The sequence below is a fragment of the Salvelinus alpinus genome, chromosome 20 (assembly GCF_045679555.1).
Source record: "Salvelinus alpinus chromosome 20, SLU_Salpinus.1, whole genome shotgun sequence".
In the NCBI taxonomy this organism is placed as follows: Eukaryota; Metazoa; Chordata; class Actinopteri; order Salmoniformes; family Salmonidae; genus Salvelinus; species Salvelinus alpinus.
The window spans coordinates 49,895,505-49,917,252 of NC_092105.1; the positions used below are offsets into that span (position 1 = coordinate 49,895,505).

The 21,748-nt window shown below is 44.0% G+C and overlaps 2 protein-coding genes and 1 long non-coding RNA gene across 8 annotated transcripts; 2 read left to right on the forward strand and 1 right to left on the reverse strand.

The window, feature by feature from the left end:
* The first annotated feature begins 314 nt into the window (after window positions 1–314).
* LOC139547042 (uncharacterized) lies at window positions 315–3,849 on the forward strand. The gene is made up of 14 exons (XM_071356097.1): window positions 315–690; window positions 955–1,094; window positions 1,201–1,272; window positions 1,358–1,441; window positions 1,563–1,709; window positions 1,799–1,879; window positions 2,000–2,149; window positions 2,267–2,316; window positions 2,438–2,507; window positions 2,600–2,686; window positions 2,780–2,878; window positions 3,001–3,081; window positions 3,192–3,296; window positions 3,744–3,849. Exons 1-14 carry the CDS (start codon window positions 525–527, stop codon window positions 3,825–3,827), a joined length of 1,416 nt encoding a protein of 471 aa, XP_071212198.1. The 5' UTR covers window positions 315–524; the 3' UTR covers window positions 3,828–3,849.
* A 6,746-nt stretch (window positions 3,850–10,595) lies between these two features.
* On the forward strand, window positions 10,596–16,987 carry LOC139547044 (uncharacterized). Of its 5 annotated transcripts, none has more exons than XR_011669317.1 (5): window positions 10,596–11,806; window positions 12,443–12,578; window positions 12,874–13,706; window positions 13,805–14,511; window positions 14,953–16,987. It is a non-coding gene; the product is annotated as an uncharacterized lncRNA (long non-coding RNA). The 5 variants fall into 5 exon arrangements; XR_011669316.1 differs by having other exon boundaries at window positions 10,597–11,806; window positions 12,874–13,886; window positions 14,241–14,511; window positions 14,953–16,983; XR_011669315.1 differs by having other exon boundaries at window positions 10,597–11,806; window positions 12,874–13,010; window positions 13,299–14,511; window positions 14,953–16,982.
* Window positions 16,988–17,074: 87 nt separating this feature from the next.
* On the reverse strand, window positions 17,075–19,092 carry LOC139547043 (uncharacterized). 2 transcript variants are annotated; one of them, XM_071356098.1, is made up of 5 exons: window positions 18,939–19,092; window positions 18,710–18,807; window positions 18,083–18,567; window positions 17,510–17,986; window positions 17,075–17,375 (listed from the first exon to the last, which is right to left on the reverse strand). In XM_071356098.1, the coding sequence occupies exons 2-5, from the start codon at window positions 18,778–18,780 to the stop codon at window positions 17,209–17,211; spliced, it is 1,200 nt and encodes a 399-aa protein (XP_071212199.1). In that variant the 5' UTR covers window positions 18,781–18,807; window positions 18,939–19,092; the 3' UTR covers window positions 17,075–17,208. The 2 variants fall into 2 exon arrangements, with proteins under 2 accessions (XP_071212199.1, XP_071212200.1); XM_071356099.1 differs by having other exon boundaries at window positions 18,710–19,092.
* Between the last annotated feature and the right edge of the window lie 2,656 nt (window positions 19,093–21,748).

The following is a 21,748-nucleotide window of genomic DNA, read 5'->3' on the forward strand; positions in this document are numbered from 1 at the left end:
TGTATTTACTTCGCCACCATGGCCTATTTATTGCCCTACCTCCCTTATCTCACCTAATGTGCTCACATTGTATATAGACTTGTTTTTCTACTGTATGTTTGTTTACTCCATGTGTAACTCTGTGTTGTTGTATGTGTCGAACTGCTTTGCTTTATCTTGGCCAGGTCGCAGTTGTAAATGAGAACTTGTTCTCAACTTGTCTACCTGGTTAAATAAAGGTGATTTAACAAAACAGAAAAAATATATATATATATCAACTGAGCTGCGAAGGAGCACGTCGACGTCACTAGAATGATGACAAGCAATTTTAACGGATTCTAAAGGGAATCATAGAATTCCAAACTCATTTCTATGGCAACACAGTTGTCAATTTTGTAAACAATCATTTTCGAACATGTGTTGACAAGAGACATCTAACCGACGTTCTATGGAACGTTTTCTGTTCGAAAACAACAACTTCAGTTTGCTGCTGACAACAAACTTGTTTGATTTCTGAGACCTGAGAGAGAACAATCGACTGGAAAATGCCTGGGTGCTTTTCAAGACTGGCGGAGAGAGTGCGTGGACGTCGGCGGCCTACTGCGTCGACAGGTTGTTCAAATTCATTTGTGGCTTGTTTTTCTTGTCTTTTTCTGTTTTGCAGGGTTTGTGATCGTCGACAGGTGGACAGCGACAGCGACTTCGAAGCGGGTATGTGGAGTTTAAAACTCTTATTTTACTACATTTAACAATGTCATTATAATTTGCCAAATGTTGTGTATTTCTATAATTCAGACTTGGCAAACATGCTTGTGCTAGAGATGTTGTAGCTAGCTAGCTTGCTAGCTAACATTAACTTTAGTAACTGAGGCTAAGCGATCGACTTTTGCTACCTAACTAGCTAGTATTAGCAATCTTGCTACGTTTTATGTCCTAACAATTGTTTATTTTATATTCCAATGTTCCTCATTTTAGAAACAACTGTCCTGGATGAGGTCCAGTTGGATGTGCCATTGGATGATGTGCCAGATGTTCCACAGCTGCCAGTCCTCCTTGATGTCCAGAATGCTGCTATCATCCTTGAGGATGTGCCAGATGTGCAGACTATCCTTGAGGTACAATCTTCGGAAAGTTTGTGCTTTTATGTTTGAAAAATATCCCAGATATTCAAGTTGTGTCTCTTTGACATGAAACAAATCTCTTGTCTGCTTTCTGCTTTAGGAGGCCACTGGCAATTGGCAGTTGATTCCGATTAGGTTCAGCCCCCTGTACTGTGGGCCTGTTGTGATCAGGGTAAGATACCCCCCCACACACACACACAGTCACATCACGGTTACAATGTTTACTGTTTCCAACATGAATGTATGGTAATGTGCAGAACAATGCCGGTCCGGTGGTTAAAGCTTGGAGAACTTTCCAGTTCATCAGCCCCATCATCACCTACATGCGTGGGGGATCCCAGGTATGTCTTTGTAACTACCTAATCCTAATCTACATTGTCAGTCATTTGATCTTGATGGAAATGTGTCACAGCAATTGCTGAAGTGGTTTTGTTGATGTTGTCTTGTTGTTTATCTCAACAGCAGGTGGTGGTGAGGATGCACCATGTGAGTAGGGTGAGAGGCCTGGAGACTCAACTGGTGTGGGCCATCTCCAAGGAGACAGCCAGGCTTAGTCCAGAGGGCATCCCCTACTGTGCCACCAAAGTGCAGTCCATCACTTGGATCCAGGTAAGACGTAAATACTACTGAAATAGTATTAGATTAGGCTTTTCTTCACTTATTCCATTTGGCCTTAACATGTATTCTCTCTCTGTCAGCGTGTGGCTGGCAGGGTGACCCACTATGCGTCTCACCTCCGCCACGAGACGTCTGTGGACGTGACGCTTGGCTGCTACCAGGTAAATAAACTATTTCCTATGTATAGACCAAGACATTGCTGGGCATTTTTGCATTAGATTTGGTGTGTTTTCTAATAACGTGTGTGTGGTAAACGGGTGTGTTGTGTGTGTTTTGAGCAGCAGACTGATGTCTCAGTGGTGTACGCCACTCTCCACATGGGGCTGGATGGGCTTCTCTCCTCTTCAGCGTGGTCGGAGGCTGCCTCCTTCTCTACGCCCACCACTCAGCAGTTCACTGACCCAGAGCCTGAGGGCCACAACTGCTATGAGGTCAGACGTTACACACACATACTATTGACTAGGAGCATTAAGATCCTTCCATTGACCGATTGTTTGTTATGTCATTGCATTGGTGACTGATTTTGAATGCTTGTTTTGTTGTCGTAGGGCTGGGAGGAGGACCTGCTGCCTGAGGAGAGGGAGGTTCCTCTGCTAAAGTGAGTTCCTCTAAATGTCTGTGTAGTCTGGGCTTGTCAGATGCTGAAGGATAGTGGTCATAATGCTGTTATCCCCCATTGACTCTAATGGTTGACATGCTCCATTCCCTCCCTTTCACAGCCTCTACCTTACCACCAAGAGAGTGGAGGACATCGCCCTGAGGCTCGTCTCCCTGCGCCAGGCCTTCACTGTGAGTGGACCCACTTTCCTTTTTCTCTCTGTGACTTGTTGTTCTGTCTCCTAGAGGAAGATGTCTCACCCTAACTCTTCCCTCTTCCCTAGACCCTGCTTGGTTCCACCCTGAGCAGGAACCATCTGTTTGTGGCGGGAAAGGTCCTCCTGGGCGCACTGGTTCAGGCCAACCACATGGTAACTCACTAACTCATTATCTTTCAAGGGAAAGAGAGCGTCCCTGAGGGGAAATGTGTTCTGTTCTCTAAGATGCTCTTTTCTTTGTCATAGGACGAAGCCAAGTTCATCTGTACCTATAATGACTTTGTGGACTACCTGAGTGACCCCTCCAAGAGGAATGACATTGAGAGGGAGCTGGCTGATGCAAAGGTGAGTTCATTAACTCTTTCAAGTCTCACTGAGTTCTTCCACATGCATGTCTTTTATACATCACAGTAGCTGATCTATATGAAATCATTCTTATTTTCTCCAAACATGTTTTCTTGTCCTAGATCCATCATGTGAACATGATAGATGTCCTCTTTGAGCTGGTGCTGTTTGGGTTGATGACAGCTCAGAAGTCCCTGATGGTGGTAAGTAGCATCTCACTGGTACATGTTTTGATATCTCTCTATTAGCAGTTTCACTTAAATTCCTCTTCTCTTCTATTCTCTCCTCTTTTCTCCTCCTTTATTTCCTTTAGCACCCTGGTGGGTTCGTGGAGCGTCTGTACGCTCTCCTGTACTCCTTCCTGCCCACTGCTGCCAACATGGAGCCAGAGGCTGACAGATACCTGCTGCTGCTCAATGTAAGAGTCAAGTTACTTCCTGTTTACTTCCATATTCTTAGTGTACTTCCTATTTACTTCCTTATTCATGGTTAACCAGGTTCCAATGCCATTTTAGGGGGAGTATTTCTATTTTTTCTCTCTCCTCTTGATAAGCTAGTAACTCAGAGCCATTTTCTATGTGTTGTGTGGTGTTCTCTTCAGGGCGGGCTGATGGCTCTGCTAGATGACATGTTTAGCCAGCAGCTGGCCTGGTACTTTAACCAGTCTCTGGTCACTGAGCTCTCCAGCCTCCTGGAGTACCACTTGGAGAACCTCATGGCCAGCATGTAGTCCTACTGCAGGGACCATACTCCTTTCTCCTTCTCTCTCTCTTTTGAAGGAATTGAGGACTTGAAGTGCTTTGTTGAACCCTGATTGGTTAACACCCATTAATTTAATGTATTCTCTTGTTTTCTCTCACCACAGGATTCTTGTGACACTTTGCCATCCAACAGGGATCTAGACACCAATGCACTACATTACATTACAAAATTTGACATTTTTAAATAAAATAAGTTGTAGTTCAAAAACATTTTTGTTTCTGTCTTTTCATCTATTTGATTTTATGACCATTCCCTCTTCCTAGAGGTATAATGCTAATATTCGATTATTACATGAACAATGATGCTTTATTATCTGCATATGGAAATAAAAAACAACGTTTAGTTGATTTACAGATACTACAGGCCCACACTTTATATGGTTTTGTACTGTGGTTTGTGATATTGTACTATTTAAAAACATGTAGGACTACATACACTGAGTGCACAAAACATTAGAAACATCTTCCTAATATTGAGTTGCACACCCTTTTTCCCTTAGAACAGCCTCAATTCGTCGGGGCATGGACTTTACAAGCTGCCCTAAGCGTTCCACACGGATGCTGGCTCATGTTGTCAAGTTGGCTGGACGTCCTTTGGGTGGTGGACTATTCTTGATACACATGGGAAACTGTTGAGCATGAGAAAAACAGCAGTGTTGCAGTTCTTGACACATTTAACCCGGTGCGCCTGGCACCTACTACCATACCCCGTTCAAAGGCAGTTAAATCTTTTGTCTTGCCGAATCACCCTCTGAATGACACACACAATCCATGTCTCAATTCTCTCAAGGTTTTAAAATCTTTCTTTAACTCCCCTCCATCTACACTGATTGAAGTGGATTCAACAAGTGACATCAATAAGGGGTCATAGCTTTCACTTGGTCAGTCTATGTCATGGAAAGAGCAGGTGTCCTCAATGTTTTGTATTATCAGTGTGTAGTAACCTGGTACAGTATAAAGTATACCACTAGAGGGGATAATTGCTTCAGTCTTGAATGTTACTTCTCACTATCCCTATTCTACATTAACAGTCTGCCATTGTAAACTCTGTTAACTTGGGTATCTTAGTTTTTTTTATATTTGCCATTAAGGTCTGAAACATTTACCATCTTTCCCACTGAAACCAGAAATGTTAGCGTTCATGTGAGAGAGGGTGTAGTAGTACACACTTACCACTAGTTGGTTCACAGTGTGGGTGGTGGAGTTCATGCAGGAACACAGAGGGTAGAGGCCTTCTCCATCACAGGAGAAGGCAGAGTAACCCGTAGGAGCCAATACACAGTCCTAAAGGAGAGAAATACCAAAGAAATCGAATGACAAGATTAGATGAATGACTAGAATAGACTCTTTCAATGAGAAATACACGATAAAGAATCCAAAGACCATACTCTACAATGCACATCCTACACAAATGCCTTGCTTCCCTAAAAATACTAACTGTGTGTTACAGCAAATAAGGTGGTACAATGTTAGCTCATGATTATCTATTCAGTACAATTAGTAGTTAAGAGAGAATCTCACCTTCCAGCCTTGCTCACTGAATCTCACATATAATTCATGTCTCTTACAAGCCTGACGCCCACTGTTGACATGGCTGTGATCTGAAAGGGACCAAAAAATATGTTATGAACCAGGAAAGACTAATGTACACTTTGGAAGCATTGGATTTCAAATGAAATGTAAACGCAATTTAAGTAATTTTGCAATTGGGATGAACTATCCCTTTAAACTGTGTATAAAACAAGTTTAACTACAAGATGAAAAACCAGTGTTGTCCCCTGACCTTGTATGTATACTGGGCAAGGGAAGGTCGTATTTGGGCTTCTTCTTATGGGGGTTGGGTTTCAGGGTGCCTGGTGGGAGACAGGGGGCCTGGCTGACCCTGAAGAAGTTGGTTAGATGAGTACTTGAAGGATTATATCTATATTTTGGAATGTTGGATGTTGATTTCGGGAGGCTTCCATCATGGAAAAGGGACCAGAACACTTTTTTTGTTAGTTAACCTAAACGAATCATGACCCTCTATAGAAGAACAACAATGACAACAGTTGACTGCTATTTAAGTAATAGTGTGACTGTCAAATCCATGTATTGGTGTGTGGCCATTGACTTTTATGGAGAGACCGCCCCAAATTTTCTGTGCCATTTCCTGGGCATTTCATTAACTCCTTGTTCTAAGTTCTGCGCATCCCAGCGCTTGGAAAAATCAATGGTACAAAACCTAAGATATTGATCAAGTAAGAGGTGCGTAACGGGCTGCAGGGAAGTCAGGCGCAAGAGAGCAGAACTGGGTAATAACCGGAGCAGTTTAATGAGGAAAAAAACAACGGCACCAGAACAACAAAATATGGGTTAAAATAACCCGTCGCAAACCAGTCTGACGTGCACATACACTTTACAACAAACAATTCCACACACAGACATGGGGGGAACAGAGGGTTATATGCACGTCAAGTAATGAGGGAATGTAAACCAGGTGTGTGGGAAAACAAGACAAAACAAATGGAAAATGAAAGGTGGATTGGCGATTGCTAGAAGACCGGTGACATCGAACGCCGCCCAAACAAGGAGGGGAACCGACTTCGGCGGAAGTCGTGACAGTACTCCCTCTTGACGCGGGGCTCCAGCAGCGCCCCGACACCAGCCTCGGGGACGACCCGGAGGGCGAGGTGCAGGGCGATCCGGACGGAGACGGTGGAACTACCGCAGGATTGAATTGTCCAACACGTCCTCCACCGGAACCCAGCATCTCTCCTCCAGACCGTACCCCTCCCACTCCACGAGTTACTGAAGGCCCCTCGCCCGATGCCTCGAATCCAGTATGGAGCGAACGGCGTACGCTGGGACCCCCTCGATGTCCAGAGGGGGCAGGGGAACCTCCTGCACCTCAGACTCTTGGGGCGGACCAGCCACCACCGGCCTGAGGAGACACACATGGATTGAGGGGTTAATACGGTAATCAGGTGGGAGCTGTAAACTGTAACACACCTCGTTCAGTCTCCTCAGGACTTTAAAAGGCCCCACAAACCGCGGACCCAGCTTCCAGCAGGGCAGGCGGAGGGGCAGGTTTCGGGTCGAGAGCCAGACCCGGTCTCACTGCGGTGACGGTCTGCACTGGCTTTCTGGCGCAGCACGGCGCGCTGAAGGTGAACATGGGCGGCGTCCCATGTCTCCTCCGCGCGCCGGAACCAGTCGTCCACCGCAGGAGCCTCGGTCTGACTCTGATGCCAAGGAGCCAGAACCGGCTGATACCCCAGTACGCACTGGAAGGGGGAGAGGTTAGTGGAGGAGTGGCGAAGCGAGTTCTGGGCCATCTCTGCCCAGGGCACTAACGCCGCCCACTCCCCCGGCCGGTACTGGCAACAAGACCGCAGAAACCTACCCACACTCTCTCCATCAGGAAAACCTGAGGTAAGGCTGATCGAGACCCCCAGACGCTCCATGAACGCTCTCCAGACCCTCGACGTGAACCGAGGACCTCGGTCAGACACTATATCCTCAGGCACCCCACCCCGTAGTGCCGGAACACGCCTTAGCAATCTCACTAGAATAAAGACCTCCTCCATTCCTGCCATTATTGAAAGAGATCGTGATACAACATCATCTCAAAAATAGGGCTACTTAATGTTAGATCCCTCACTTCAAAGGCAGTTATAGTCAATGAACTTATTACTGATCATAATCTTGATGTGATTGGCCTGAGTGAAACATGGCTTAAGCCATGAATTTACTGTGTTAAATGAGGCCTCACCCCCTGGTTACACTAGTGACCATATCCCCCGTGCATCCCGCAAAGGCGGAGGTGTTGCTAACATTTACGATAGGAAATTTCAATTTACAAAAATAATAATATTTTCTCGTCTTTTGAGCTTCTGGTCATGAAATCTATGCTGCCTACTCAATCAGTTTTTATAGCTACTGTTTACAGGCCTCCTGGGCCATATACAGCGTTCCTCACTGAGTTCCCTGAATTCCTATCCCACCTTGTAGTCATAGCAGATAATATTCAAATTTTTGGTGATTTTAATAATCACATGGAAAAGTCCACAGACCCACTCAAAAAGGATTTCGGAGCCATCATCGACACAGTGGGTTTTGTCCAACATGTCTCTGGACCTACTCACTGTCACAGTCATACTCTGGACCTAGTTTTGTCCCATGGAATAAATGTTGTGGATCTTAATGTTTTTCCTCATAATCCTGGACTATCGGACCACCATTTTATTACATTTGCAATCGCAACAAATAATCTGCTCAGACCCCAACCAAGGAGCATCAAAAGTCGTGCTATAAATTCTCAGACAACCCAAAGATTCCTTGATGCCCTTCCAGACTCCCTCTGCCTACCCATGGACGTCAGAGGACAAAAATCTGTTAACCACCTATCTGAGGAACTCAATTTAACCTTGCACAATACCCTAGATGCAGTTGCACCCCTAAAAACTAAAAACATTTGTCATAAGAAACTAGCTCCCTGGTATACAGAAAATACCCGAGCTCTGAAGCAAGCTTCCAGAAAATTGGAACGGAAATGGCGCCACACCAAACTGGAAGTCTTCCGACTAGATTGGAAAGACAGCACCTTGCAGAATCAAAGAGCCCTCACTGCTGCTCGATCATCCTATTTTTCCAACCTAATTGAGGAAAATAAGAACAATCCAAAATAGATTTTTTATACTGTCGCAAAGCTAACTAAAAAGCAGCATTCCCCAAGATAGGATGGCTTTCACTTCAGCAGTAATACATTCATTAACTTCTTTGAGGAAAAGATCATGATCATTAGAAAGCAAATTACGGACTCCTCTTTAAATCTGCGTATTCCTCCAAAGCTCAATTGTCCTGAGTCTGCACAACTCTGCCAAGACCTAGGATCAAGACAGACACTCAAGTGTTTTAGTACTATATCTCTTGACACAATGATGAAAATAATCATGGCCTCTAAACCTTCAAGCTGCATACTGGACCCTATTCCAACTAAACTACTGAAAGAGCTGCTTCCTGTGATTGGCCCTGCTATGTTGAACATAATAAACGGCTCTCTATCCACCGGATGTGTACCAAACTCACTAAAAGTGGCAGTAATAAAGCCTCTCTTGAAAAAGCCAAACCTTGACCCAGAAAATATAAAAACTATCGGCCTATATCGATTCTTCCATTCCTCTCAAATATTTTTGAAAAAGCTGTTGCACAGCAACTCACTGCCTTCCTGAAGACAAACAATGTATACGAAATGCTTCAGTCTGATTTTAGACCCCATCATAGCACTGAGACTGCACTTGTGAAGGTGGTAAATGGCCTTTTAATGGCGTCAGACCGAGGCTCTGCATCTGTCCTCGTGCTACTAGACCTTACTGCTGCTTTGGATACCATCGATCACCACATTCTTTTGGAGAGATTGGAAACCCAAATTGGTCTACACGGACAAGTTCTGGCCTGGTTTAGTTCTTATCTGTCGGAAAGATATCAGTTTGTCTCAGTGAATGGTTTGTCCTCTGACAAATCAACTGTAAATTTCGGTGTTCCTCAAGGTTCCGTTTTAAGGACCACTGTTGTTTTCACTATATATTTTACCTCTTGGGGATGTCATTCAAAAACATAATGTTAACTTGCTGTGCGGATGACACACAGCTGTACATTTTAATGAAACATGGTGAAGCCCCAAAATTGCCCTCGCTAGAAGCCTGTGTTTCAGACATAAGGAAGTGGATGGCTGCATACTTTCTACTTTTAAACTCGGACAAAACAGAGATGCTTGTTCGAGGTCCCAAGAAACAAAGAGATCTTCTGTTGAATCTGACAATGAATCTTGATGGTTGTACAGTGGTCTCAAATAAAACTGTGAAGGACCTCGGCGTTACTCTGAACCCTGATCTCTCTTTTGCCAAACATATCAAGACTGTTTCAAGGACAGCTTTTTTCCATCTGCGTAACATTGCAAAAATCAGAAACTTTCTGTCCAAAAATAATGCAGAAAAATTAATCCATGCTTTTGTTAGTTCTAGGTTAGACTACTGCAATGCTCTACTTTCCGGCTAACTGGATAAAGCACTAAATAAACTTCAGTTAGTGCTAAATACGGCTGCTAGAATCCTGACTAGAACCCCAAAAATGTATCATATTACTCCAGTGCTAGCCTCCCTACACTGGCTTCCTGTTAAGGCAAGGGCTGATTTCATGGTTTTACTGCTAACCTACAAAGCATTACATGGGCTTGCTCCTACCTATCTTTCTGATTTGGTCCTGCCATACATACCTACACGTACGCTATGGTCACAAGACGCAGGCCTCCTAATTGTCCCTAGAATTTCTAAGCAAACAGCTGGAGGCAGGGCTTTCTCCTATAAAGCTCCATTTTTATGGAATGGTCTGCCTAGCAATGTGAGAGACGCAGACTCGGTCTCAACCTTTAAGTCTTTACTGAAGACTCATCTCTTCAGTGAGTCATATGATTGAGTGTAGTCTGGCCCAGGAGTGTGAAGGTGAACAGAAAGGCTCTGGAGCAACGAACCGCCCTTGCTGTCTCTGCCTGGCCGGTTCCCCTCTCTCCACTGGGATTCTATGCCTCTAACCCTATTACAGGGGCTGAGTCACTGGCTTATATCCTGCCTGTTTGGCCCTGTCCGGGGTTATCATCGGAAGGGGCCACAGTGTCTCCTGACCCCTCCTGTCTCAGCCTCCAGTATTTATGCTGCAGTAGTTTATGTGTCGGGGGCTAGGTTCAGTCTGTTATATCTGGAGTATTTCTCCAGTGTCTTCTGTGAATTTAACTATGCTCTCTCTAATTCTCTTTTTCTCTCTTTCTTTCTCTCTCTCGGGGGACCTGAGCCCTAGGACCATGCCTCAGGACTACCTGGCATGATGACTCCTTGCTGTCCCCAATCCACCTGGCCGTGCTGCTGCTCCAGTTTCAACTGTTCTTCCTCCGGCTATGAAACCCTGACCTGTTCACCGGACGTGCTACCTGTCCCAGACCTGCTGTTTTCAACTCTCTAGAGACAGCAGGAGCGGTAGAGATACTCTCAATGATCGGCTATGAAAAGCCAACTGACATTTACTCCTGAGGTGCTGACCTGTTGCACCCTTGACAACTACTGTGATTATTATTATTTGACCATGCTGGTCATTTATGAACATTTGAACATCTTGGCCATGTTCTGTTATAATTTCCACCCGGCACAGCCAGAAAAGGACTGGCCACCCCTCATAGCCTGGTTCCTCTCTATGTTTCTTCCTGGGTTTTATCCTTTCTAGGGAGTTTTTCCTAGCCACCGTGCTTCTACACCTGCATTGCTTGCTGTTTGGGGTTTTAGGCTGGGTTTCTGTACTGCAGAGATATCAGCTGATGTAAGAAGGGCTATATAAATACATTTGATTTGATTTGATATGATTTTGCCAAGGAACGTGAAAAGGACTGAGGGAAAGTAAAATGGAAAATACATGAAAGGGACATGGAAGAACCTCAAAGAACATTGCATTTTCAAGATCATGTAACATCAAACATAACATCAAAATGCATCTCATATTCCTGCCCTGACAGAAAAACCACATGATTTCAACTTACATTTTTTGTGAAATCATGTGAAAACATGTTTTGGAACACAACGTGATCACATTTTCACATGTGTAGTTTAATGTAATCACATGTTGCTTTACATGTTATTACATTATCTTCACATAAGATTACATGAAAACATGTTATTGGAACGCTTCCTGTGTTCACATGTGAAATTCATGTGGTTTTTGCATATCTGACTGGATAGGATGGGTGATTCAGCAGAGGACAGAGCGAAGGTGACCAGCCAACAGGAACTGTGTGTCCCTGACAAGCAGGCCACCAAACGCCCTACAGTTCCACACTCAAGGTTCTTAATGCTTTAAAATGCACATGTACGATTGTGCATGTGTAATGGGTTGAAAACAAAGTCACTAAAAACAGACACCCATTTATTATACCCCTCCCCCCCCAATTTGTTTGTGTTTTTCTTAATTAATCTAAATTGTATTTTCTACATACTTTAGCGTTAGCAGTCCATCAGGCCAATATATGGCGCTGTTGCACTGTTGTAGCAGGAGAAACATTAAGTTCTGGCCAAGCGCTCACCATTCTGCAGAATAAGGATCAGAACTTTACAGAGATAAACTGTGTCTGTTCTTTTTACTATTACAGGTATGCAAAATAACTTCCAAACGTTCAAATATATACACAATATGTAATAACATGCTATTTAACTACTTTGTCAAGATATTATCACGTTAGGAAAGGTTTTGTTTTGGCTTTGTGTCGAACTGAGTGAGAGAAGAAAGTGATTTACTTTGAGTGAGAGTATATGTTAGCTTGATGCTAGCTGAGGTAAAACACGATTTACGAGTCACAGAGACTATGTTTACTGAGTAGCTTACTTGTACTGGATTTTGTCTAGGATATTTTTTTTATAAAGAATCCATTTGTTAGGGATTTCTGAGTTTGTTTTACATGTTATTGGTTTTGTGTAAAATTGTGCTCACTAGCTGGTAAACTGGCCGAGCATGCTCAGTCTGGTGGACTTTTAGTGCATACAGTGAGAGAGATACGATTTTCTGGAGGTGCCACTATCTTAAAGCTGAATGTATTGTTGTCACTTTTCAATAGAGGTAGCGGTATATAGAAAAACATTCAATTATTTATGTTTTCATATATAGGTGTTTCTATTGTATGAATGTGAAATACAGTGTGGTTTTCATGTGAAACCATACACTAAGACGGGGTTCTTTGTGGAACACACGGACAAACACACACACTAATGTTCTCTCTTGTGTTTGTCAGCAGTTCATCGTGGCCCTGTGGTTCGCCTCCTTCACCAAAGCTCTGTCAGGGACCTACATGAAGAGTGCCATCAGTCAGAGAGACACTTTGACCTTTTCAGCTCTCATCGGACTCATAGACAGCAGCTTTGAGATGGGTATCAACAATAACATTGAGTTGCTTAAGAATTAATGTAGTAAAAACCAGATACAGACTACAGTATGATCCATTTTGTTTTGTGGTTCAATCAGAGTCTGCTCTCAATACTGTCCAGTTTTATAGTTGTTCCTATTAATTGATTGACTGGCATTTGTCCATGACTCTACTGTCTAACCCCTAACATTGTTTTATTTGATGCTATGTTGTTGCAGCCTAGTATCCAAACTGATATGCCATTTTTAGTTTAAAAAAAAACAGATTCCTGACTACTGTAGTGTTGTGGTTTCTTGCAGTAACGTAACCTGCTGTTCCTGGCTGTGGTCAGCCATTTTGGGGCGAAGCTGCACCGGCCCAGGCTCATCTCTATGGGCTGTTTCCTCATGGCTGTAGGATCCTTCCTCACAGGCCTGCCACACTTCTTCATGGGACGGTAAAACAACTGAAATACTGGTTAAACTTGTGCTTGTAGAGATACTCCAATGCAGAGGATAGTTTCACTTTAGAAATGAAGAAATGTATCCAGTTGTTGATTAATCTCAGTTAATTTAGAACTAAAGTCTTGCGTAATTGGTCAGCTGCTTGATTATGTTTTGGGGCCATACATATTAAGAGAAGGTATTGAGAGATGCTATAACTGTGACGTGGTAAGGTTGGACCCAGGTGCAAAGAAAACCAGAAGTTGAAGCAGTCGTTCCAACCAGTGTCTCCACCCCTCAAGGGCCCACTTAACTGCCAAGAGCTCCCGGTTGCCTACATCGTAGTTGCCTTCCGCTGGTCGAGAACCGCTTGGAGAGAAAGGCGCATGGGTGTAGTTTCTTGTCCTCCTCGTTCCACTGTGAAAGGACCGCACCAGCTCCGGTGTCCGAGGCGTCCACCTCTACCACAAAGGGGCGAGTAGGATCAGGATGAACGAGGATGGGTCCGGAGGTGAAACGTCCCTTGAGCTCTATGAATGCCCTGTCAGCCTCGGGATTCCTGCAAAAACCTGCTTGAGTGAGGTGGGACAGGGCTGTATGTGTTCCTTAAGGGTTTTTGGAGAAGATCAGGATGTCGTCGAGGTAAACAAAGACGAACCGGTTCAACATATCCCTAAGAGTGTCATTGATCAATGCTTGAAAGACTGCCGGTGAGTTCGATATCCCGAAGGTCATGACTAAATACTCAGTGACCACTAGGGGTGTTAAAGGCAGTTTTCCACTCATCTCCCTCCCTGATTCTCACCAGATTTTAAGCGTTGCGGAGGTCCAGTTTGGTGAAGAATTGGGCTCCTAGGGCCAACTCCAAGGCGGCGGACATCGGGTAGAGGGTAACGATTCTTGATCCTAATCCTTTTCAGCCCTCTGTAATCGATGCAAGGACTGAAGTTTGGGTCAGAGACAGAGAGACAAGGGATGCGTTTAGACAGGCAGCCCAATTATGATATTTTTTCCACTAATAGGTCTTTTGAACAATCACATTAGATATTTTCGCATCAGCTCTTTTTCAGAGCATATCTGATTGGTCAAAATACAAATTACTCAAAAAATGAGTGAATTGGGCTGCCTGTCTCAACGAAGCCATAGAATCCTGGACATGCTCCAGCTGAAATGTTCCATCCTGTCAGTATTGATGTTGAATAGCATTAAATACACCTTTTTTTGTTCTCTCCCATCCCCTGTAGGTTTGTTGAACATGAGTGGAAATGAAACTCCAGCACACTGGTAGCACTATAGATGTGTGAGTATAACTTTTCCAGGTGAGTTGAACCTGCCTGTGGGTGCGGTGGGGATATTCCTGGGAGGTCTACTGATGAAGAGGTATAAGCTTGGCGTTGTGTCTGGAGCCCAGCTGTCTTTCGTCACCTCCTTCATAGCCTACCTCCTCCTCCCTCTGCAGTCTGGCACTAAGTGTGACAACGTTCAAGTGGCTGGTCTGACCGTGTCCTACAACGGGTAAATATGACATCTGGTTGGTTGGTTGGTGGGTTGATCAAAACTTGTGGAATATGAGGGAGAGTTAGACCAAAACACACATCAAAATCAAATCAAATGTATTTATATAGCCCTTCTTACATCAGCTGATATCTCAAAGTGCTGTACAGAAGCCCAGCCTAAAACCCCAAACAGCAAGCAATGCAGGTGTAGAAGCACAGTGGCTAGGAAAAACTCCCTAGAAAGTCCAAAACCTAGGAAGGAACCAGGCTATGAGGGGTGGCCAGTCCTCTTCTGGCTGTGCCGGGTGGAGATTATAACAGAACATGGCCAAAATGGGCTCGTGCCGGGGCTCCCTCTTGTGGGATTATACAGTATGGTTGTTGCTGAACCAGGATTCCTGGCTGTTTTGCCACTGTTATTTTAACATCATTATTACCAGCCATTTTCTCTGTCCCCCAGGTCCCCTGGTGTACGATGGCAGCCTGTTGTCAGAGTGTAACAGAGACTGCTTCTGCTTGGCTGGGGAGTGGGACCCTGTGTGTTCAGACAACGGCATCACCTACACCTCCCCCTGCCTCGCAGGCTGCTCCAGCTTTACAGGTTACGGCAAGAACACGGTACCAATAGTATTAATGTACTGAGTGTACAAAACATTCACAGGGATGCTGGGCCATGTTGACTCCAATGCTTCCCACAGTTGTGTCAAGTTGGCTGTATGTCTTTTGAGTGGTGGACCGTTCTTGATACACACGGGAAACTGTTGAGCGTAAAAAACCCAGCAGCGTTGCAGCTCTTGACACAAACTGGTACCCCTGGCACCTACTACCATGCCCCGTTGAAAGGCACGTAAATATTCTGTCTTGCCCATTCACCCTCTGAATGGCACACATACTCAATCCATGTCTCAATTGTCTCAAGCCTTACAATATTTTTGTTTACCTTTCTCCTCCTCTTTATCTACACTGATTTAAGTGGATTTAACTAGTGACATCCATCAGGGATTATAGCTTTAACCTGGATTCACCTGGTCAGCATATGTCATGGAAAGAGCAGGTGTTCTTAATGTTTTATACACTCAGTGTAACTCATTGGCACTGACATAAGTTATTTTCAACCATTAATTGGGGCCTTGTTGAGGCCTTATCTAGGTAAGTAATTGCTGATTGACAATAAAGTATTATTTTGATGTATGGAAAAAATATGGTATGCAATTCCTATGTAGAGAAGGTTCTCTCTGGTAGTTGTTCAATATGACGTCAACTTTTACAGGGCACTCTTGTAAAATAGATGTTTAATCTCAATGTGACTCCTTGTTTAAATAAAAGTTAAATACAATTTAAAAAGCATCAACACAAACACAGGATATGGGGTACACATGGTATCACATCATTACATACTAGGCCCTACTGCACCTGCATTCCAGCACCATTCCAGCATCTGTAATTGACTCAACATGTTTGAGGTGGGGGATCAATACATGTGGGGGAAGAGGTGGCTGTCGAATGTATGATTCTGATATGTACAGGTAAGTTCATTGTGTGTGTGGGGCGGTTGGCGTCCATGTTTGTGTCCGTACTCTGAGGTGTGTTTGAATATGAATGAGCAGCAGTGTTGTGATGTGTCCTATCCCGTCCTTGCAGAGTGATCTTCCTTGGCCTCATCACATGTCTCAGTGGCTCCTCCTTAGGAGGGAGGGGGACAGCACCACGGGACAGCCCCCACACTCATCGCTAGAGATCGAACTTCAGACTCCCTCCAAAACCACTGAACCCCTCACAACACCGAAAGAGATTAAGGTGCACACCCTTAGAGGGAGCCGGAACAGGATAACTCCCTCCAAACTCACAAAGACACAGAGGAGGAGGAACTATCCAACACCCAGGGAGAGAGAATCAGTGACCTCAGTCGAACACAGTCAGAAAGAGGAGGTGGAAGAGGCGTTAGATAGAGGAGGAGGTTACCCCAGAGGCCATTCCTCCGTTTCATGTGAGCAAGAAAGAGCAGAAGGCTTCTGATCAGCCAAATGGCAGGCAGAGGGAGAGGTCATAGTGATTCACACCCACAGAGAGAAAGACAACCCACACAACCTCTTGGTTGAGATGAACCACACAGAGGTAGAGGCAGAGGGCCTTCAGGGCTAGCCAGTCAGCCTGCCTGCTCTGATCCTCAAGTCAATTGTATTTAAATTCATGTTCATTAAAGAATTTTATTCAAGAATTGAAAATTCCCATTTACTTAATGATCATTTTTCACTGTCTTCAACCCTCAAGAACTAGGGTGAATCTGGGTCACCTTTTTACTGGGCAAACACATCTTGCATATGGTCATAAACTAGGCCGAAACGTTAATCTTTTAACCTTGCCTGAATAAAACAATGCTTTTTTTTAATAGTGAGAAAGAGTTGCGCTTTGTCCTTTTCTATGATGATTCAAATTTTTGGTTGCACCTCAGCTCAACGTTGGTTGAGCGCCCTCTGTTTTTTTGTTGTCAAATAATACATTTTTCTTAAATGTACAAAGTATATTTTTAAAAGCATTAAAATTGGGATGTTTCCCACTTATTTACACAACCTACTCCACACTTGCAAAGTGAAAGTTTATAGAAATGTTCTGATATTAAGTAGTAAACAGAAGAAAAGCAGAATTGAATCCAATCATAATGCAAATAATTTAATGGTCTATGGTTCAATCCCATTTCTGAAGGTCTGATGAATAATTAATATTGTTCCTCCTCTTCCTTGTGGCAGGTGCAGCAGCACACTGCCCTCCAAAGCCTGCAAAATAATCGCCTGACTGCCCTTTTCCTAGCTCTGCATGGAACATCCTGTGTCACGTCCTTGGTGACGTGTGGGGTGACATCCGGGATGACCACAGCAACATCCTCTGGAAAGGGAAAAAAGAGGAACAGAATGTAAACAAATGCAAACCGTAGGTTCTAAACACTGGCCAGTTGAAAGGTTCTGCTAAGATGTCATGACAAACGGCACCTGTCAGAGTGCTCTCTAAGTGTTACTCACCTGCTTGGATGTCAGCTGGCAGAGTGGCGAAGACAGCCATCGTGAGAGTCCTTTCTTCAGGTGTGACGTCCACAACCTCCAAGAGGGAAGAGATGGGCTCTGCCTCTGTATTAGGGGTGATGTCCACAACCTCCAGGTGGGAAGAAGCCGGGTCTGCCTCTGTGTTAGTGGTGATGTCTTGAACCTCCAGGTGGGAAGAAGCCGGGTCTGCCTCTGTTTTTGGGGTGATGTCCACAACCTCCAGGTGGGAACAAGCCGGGTCTGCCTCTGTTTTTGGGGTGATGTCCACAACCTCCAGGTGGGAACAAGCCGGGTCTGCCTCTGTCTTTGGGGTGATGTACACAACCTCCAGGTGGGAAGAAGCCGGGTCTGCCTCTGTGTTAGGGGTGATGTCCACAACCTCCAGGTGAGAAGAAGCCTGGTCTGCCTCTGTGTTAACGGTGGTGTCCACAACCTCCAGGTGGGATGAAGCCGGGTCTGTGTTATGGGTGACAACAACAATCCTGATGAGTTCTGCTATTACAAGTGAACAAGATGGCATCTGTCAGAGTGCTCTCTATCATTGCTACTCACCTGCTTGGATGTCAGCTGGTAGTGTGGTGGAGACGGCCACCGTGAGGACAGGGGGGACTGGTAGGGTGGCTGCAGGGGGCTGGAAGCAGCTCTGCACCTCGTCCACCACAAAGGCACAGACCGAGCTCATATAAAAAGGGCTCTGGAGGTCATCCGTGGAGAAGGACTGACTGATTCTCCCGAGGATCGACCGCACAGAGTCAAAAGCAGCAGCCCGGGAGAAAGGGATGTGAGGGGAAGGGTCCTTTAGCATGCAGGAGAGCTTCTCCACTACGGCCGCCACCATACCCACGGCCATCCCGCTTATTAGGATTGGGTGCTCTGAATGGCCTTCCTCAGGCTTAAGCCACAGGGCCAGGAGAAGCCTGGGCACCACCTCCACCACCACCTGAGATGGGCTGAGCAGGTTGCTACGGGGCTCATTGGACTGCTCGCCCAGAATGCTCCTCACAGCTCTCTCCACAATGCTGTGGACTTTAGGATCGCTGAAATCAACAAAAAGGAGAAGACTAAGCTAAACGATGTGCAATGTGCTCACAGAGAACACTGTCTTAGTCTGCTTCTGCGTAGTTCCAGATGTGTAGATAAATGGATCAAGTCATATGCAGGGCAGTACATGGAACTCACATGTCAGCTGGCGAGGTGGAGTGCATGGAGCGGCGGAGCTTGCAGAAAGCCTCGTGCTCTATGTCCATCATTTTTAGGCAAGTGTTTACTTCCCAGGCCTGCAGTATGAAACAGGAAGTCCCTTTAGTGTAATTTCACAACATATCTATTCTGCTGTGCTAACTCGTTGTTGAAATGCTAGTAAAGAGCTCACTGACTTGTAGTATGTCTCTAACTCTCATTCTCTTACCAGCCGAGCGAGGTCGTTTCCCTCCCCCAGGGTTTCCTTCCACACCCTTCAAATAAAATACAGAGCAATTAAACTTTCCTGGCTTCTGATTTTTCTGTTGTTTATTTTACCCACATCTCCTGGAGTGCTGCTGGTGGCAGGGATTGGCAGTGAAGGTGAGTGCTGACGTGGTACTCACCTCTCCCTAAGGGATTTTTTGCTCTGAGACACCAGCCAGTTGCTCATGTGCTCCGTGGTGACATGGGGCGGGACCTGGCCTTGACTCTGGAGCAGCAGATAGTGGACCATGAGCTTCTTCTGCAAGATGAGGTAAGGTGTGAGACCGTGCCATGAAATACCATATCATGTGCTTTCAGAAGGGCCTCTCGCAACATTTCACAACTGCTCATGCGTCACAATTTGCAAGTGATATTAAGAACTCTTATGACCAACTTCTCTAAACTGTCTTTCTGTTGTTTATGTTTTTGTGGGATGAATCTTACCTGTTTATTGTAATATGTTTCCTCCCAGCAGGCCTGCAGAGTCTGGAAATAAAGGCTGCTTCTACAGAATTCCTTTGAAGATAATGAAAATAATGATGCTTTGTTATGCACATTATGCACAGGCATTTACAGTATGCTAAAATGAATTTCTCCTAAGATTACCTTTGTGGGACCATAAGTGAACTCCGGAATGCACCAAACCCTATCCATGGTAAGATGGGGAAGAAATGCAGCGCTATAGATATACGGGATGCTCTAGAGATAACAGGAATGACTTAAAGTCGCGAATGATCAATGACTGTGGAGTCGTCCAATATGCTGCACTTAGAATTGAGTTGTAGGCGATGTTTGGCGCAAAATAGAATGTTTACATTCTATTGCCATGGAGAAATGGAATGTGTAGAACCTGTATAAATGGGTATGCTTCTATGTCTTTATTTCGTGAAAGATTAAGCTCTTTATTATGTCATAATGTGTATATGAGGACGTAGGAGCCCGTCACGATTCATGACGCGATTATCCAGGTGCATGTTGCTTAGACCTACTAATCCAACCTTGGTTTACAAGTTAAATACATAGATTTGTATAGGCATATACAAACAATCAACCACATCCATTTAAAGCAATGATTGTCAATTGAAAATGTGGTTGTTGTGTTATCCTGTTGTGCGCCTTGAGTGTCAGTCCCCTTAAGCACATTATTCCAATATTTCCCGAGATCTGAATTGACCCAATGAACACTTTTGCAAAGATATTCGGTTAAAAATAAGAGTATGAATGACAATAAACGTATGACTTGGATTGTATGCATAATAGTGTAGTAAACAATATCGCTCAGCGTGGCAACTTTTGGTGTTAGGAAAGTATCCGTTATAAGTCTCCATCGCACGTATCACTTCGTTGTCTTGTTGGTAATAGTAAAAATGCATGACAGTTCGCATTGTAATGGTCTAACAGGTGTTTTTCATTTTGTTTCTCACATTAAACAGACATTTGAGAACGGAATTGCTTACAGTTGTACCTATGATGCACAGACACACTAAAGCTGTACAGTGTAGTTTGAATAGTCAGTTTCAATTACTTGCAGATGTATTCCCTATAATTTACAAATCGAAAGATGTAACATTTGAAATTAATGTGGCAGAACAGTTTAGCATAGAGTTCCTGTAGGAGTCTTCTCCTTCAGTCTTTTTGCCTCCTAGGCCTCGTTTCTCATTACATGGAATGTCCCCATTGCCAACTTCACATGAGATGGCCGCTGTCTACTGTCATGTGGGCCTGGATGACAGATATCGCTATGCCGATATTGCTGCTGTCCATGGTCCTGAAATATACAATCTTGGCTATTTGCATCGGTACGACCGCCCAAACTTGACCCCACAGACATACACACACATTAATGCTAATCTCTCACACACTTTTGAACATTGCACAACCTGCAACAAGACACTAAAAGACCATTTTATTCCAAGTGTGTTTGTGTTTGAATAAAGACCCGAAGAATGAAATCAATGTGTGGATGTTGATTGGACAATGTATATGTGCTTTGCAGAAGCCATTTTTTTTGCATTCCCTGTTGCGTGTATTTTACTGGAGTATGATCAGATTGCTTTGTTTAAACCAGAATGAAGATTTGGTCTGAGAAACTTTGCCGATTATAGCATGATAGCTATTTTTCTTTTAAATAAAGCAATGTTTATATGACCCCCTTTCAAAGAGTCGCTCATTTATCACTTTCTTGCAGATATACAGTGCCTTCAGAAAGTGTTCATACCCCTTAACTTATTCCTCATTTTGTTTTCTTACAGCCTGAATTCCAAATGGATTAAATTATAGTTTTTTATCATCTCACCCAGCTACAGACAATACCCCATAATGACAAAGTGAAAATATGTTTATTCATTTTTTCTCAGATGTATTGAAAATAAATACAGAAATATCGAATTTACATAAGTATTCACAATAAATGTTAGAATCACCTTTGGCAGCGATTAAAGTTGTGAGTCTTTCTGGGTAAGTCTCCAAGAGCTTTGCACCCCTGGATTGTACCATATTTGCAATATCACAATATATACAGTACCAGTCAAAAGTCTGGACACACCTACTCATTTAAGGGTTTTTATTTTTTACACCTTTTTACATTTTAGAATAATAGTGAACATATCAAAACTATGAAATAGCACAATTGGAATCATGTAGTAAGCAAAAACGTGTTAAACAAATCAAAATATATTTTATATTTGAGATTCTTCGAAGTAGCCATCCTTTTCCTTGATGACCGCTTTGCACACTCTTGGCATTCTCTCAAACCTTTTCATGAGGTAGTCA

Coding starts and splice junctions, on each gene's coding strand:
- LOC139547042 (XM_071356097.1), top strand. CDS start 525: ATGCCTGGGTGCTTTTCAAGACTGGCGGAGAGAGTGCGTGGACGTCGG. Junction 691..954: donor CGACAGCGACTTCGAAGCGG/GTATGTGGAGTT, acceptor TCCTCATTTTAG/AAACAACTGTCCTGGATGAG. Junction 1,095..1,200: donor ATGTGCAGACTATCCTTGAG/GTACAATCTTCG, acceptor TTTCTGCTTTAG/GAGGCCACTGGCAATTGGCA.
- LOC139547043 (XM_071356098.1), bottom strand. CDS start 18,780: ATGATGGACATAGAGCACGAGGCTTTCTGCAAGCTCCGCCGCTCCATG. Junction 18,568..18,709: donor TCCACCTCGCCAGCTGACAT/GTGAGTTCCATG, acceptor TGTTGATTTCAG/CGATCCTAAAGTCCACAGCA. Junction 17,376..17,509: donor GCCAGCTGACATCCAAGCAG/GTGAGTAACACT, acceptor TTCCCTTTCCAG/AGGATGTTGCTGTGGTCATC.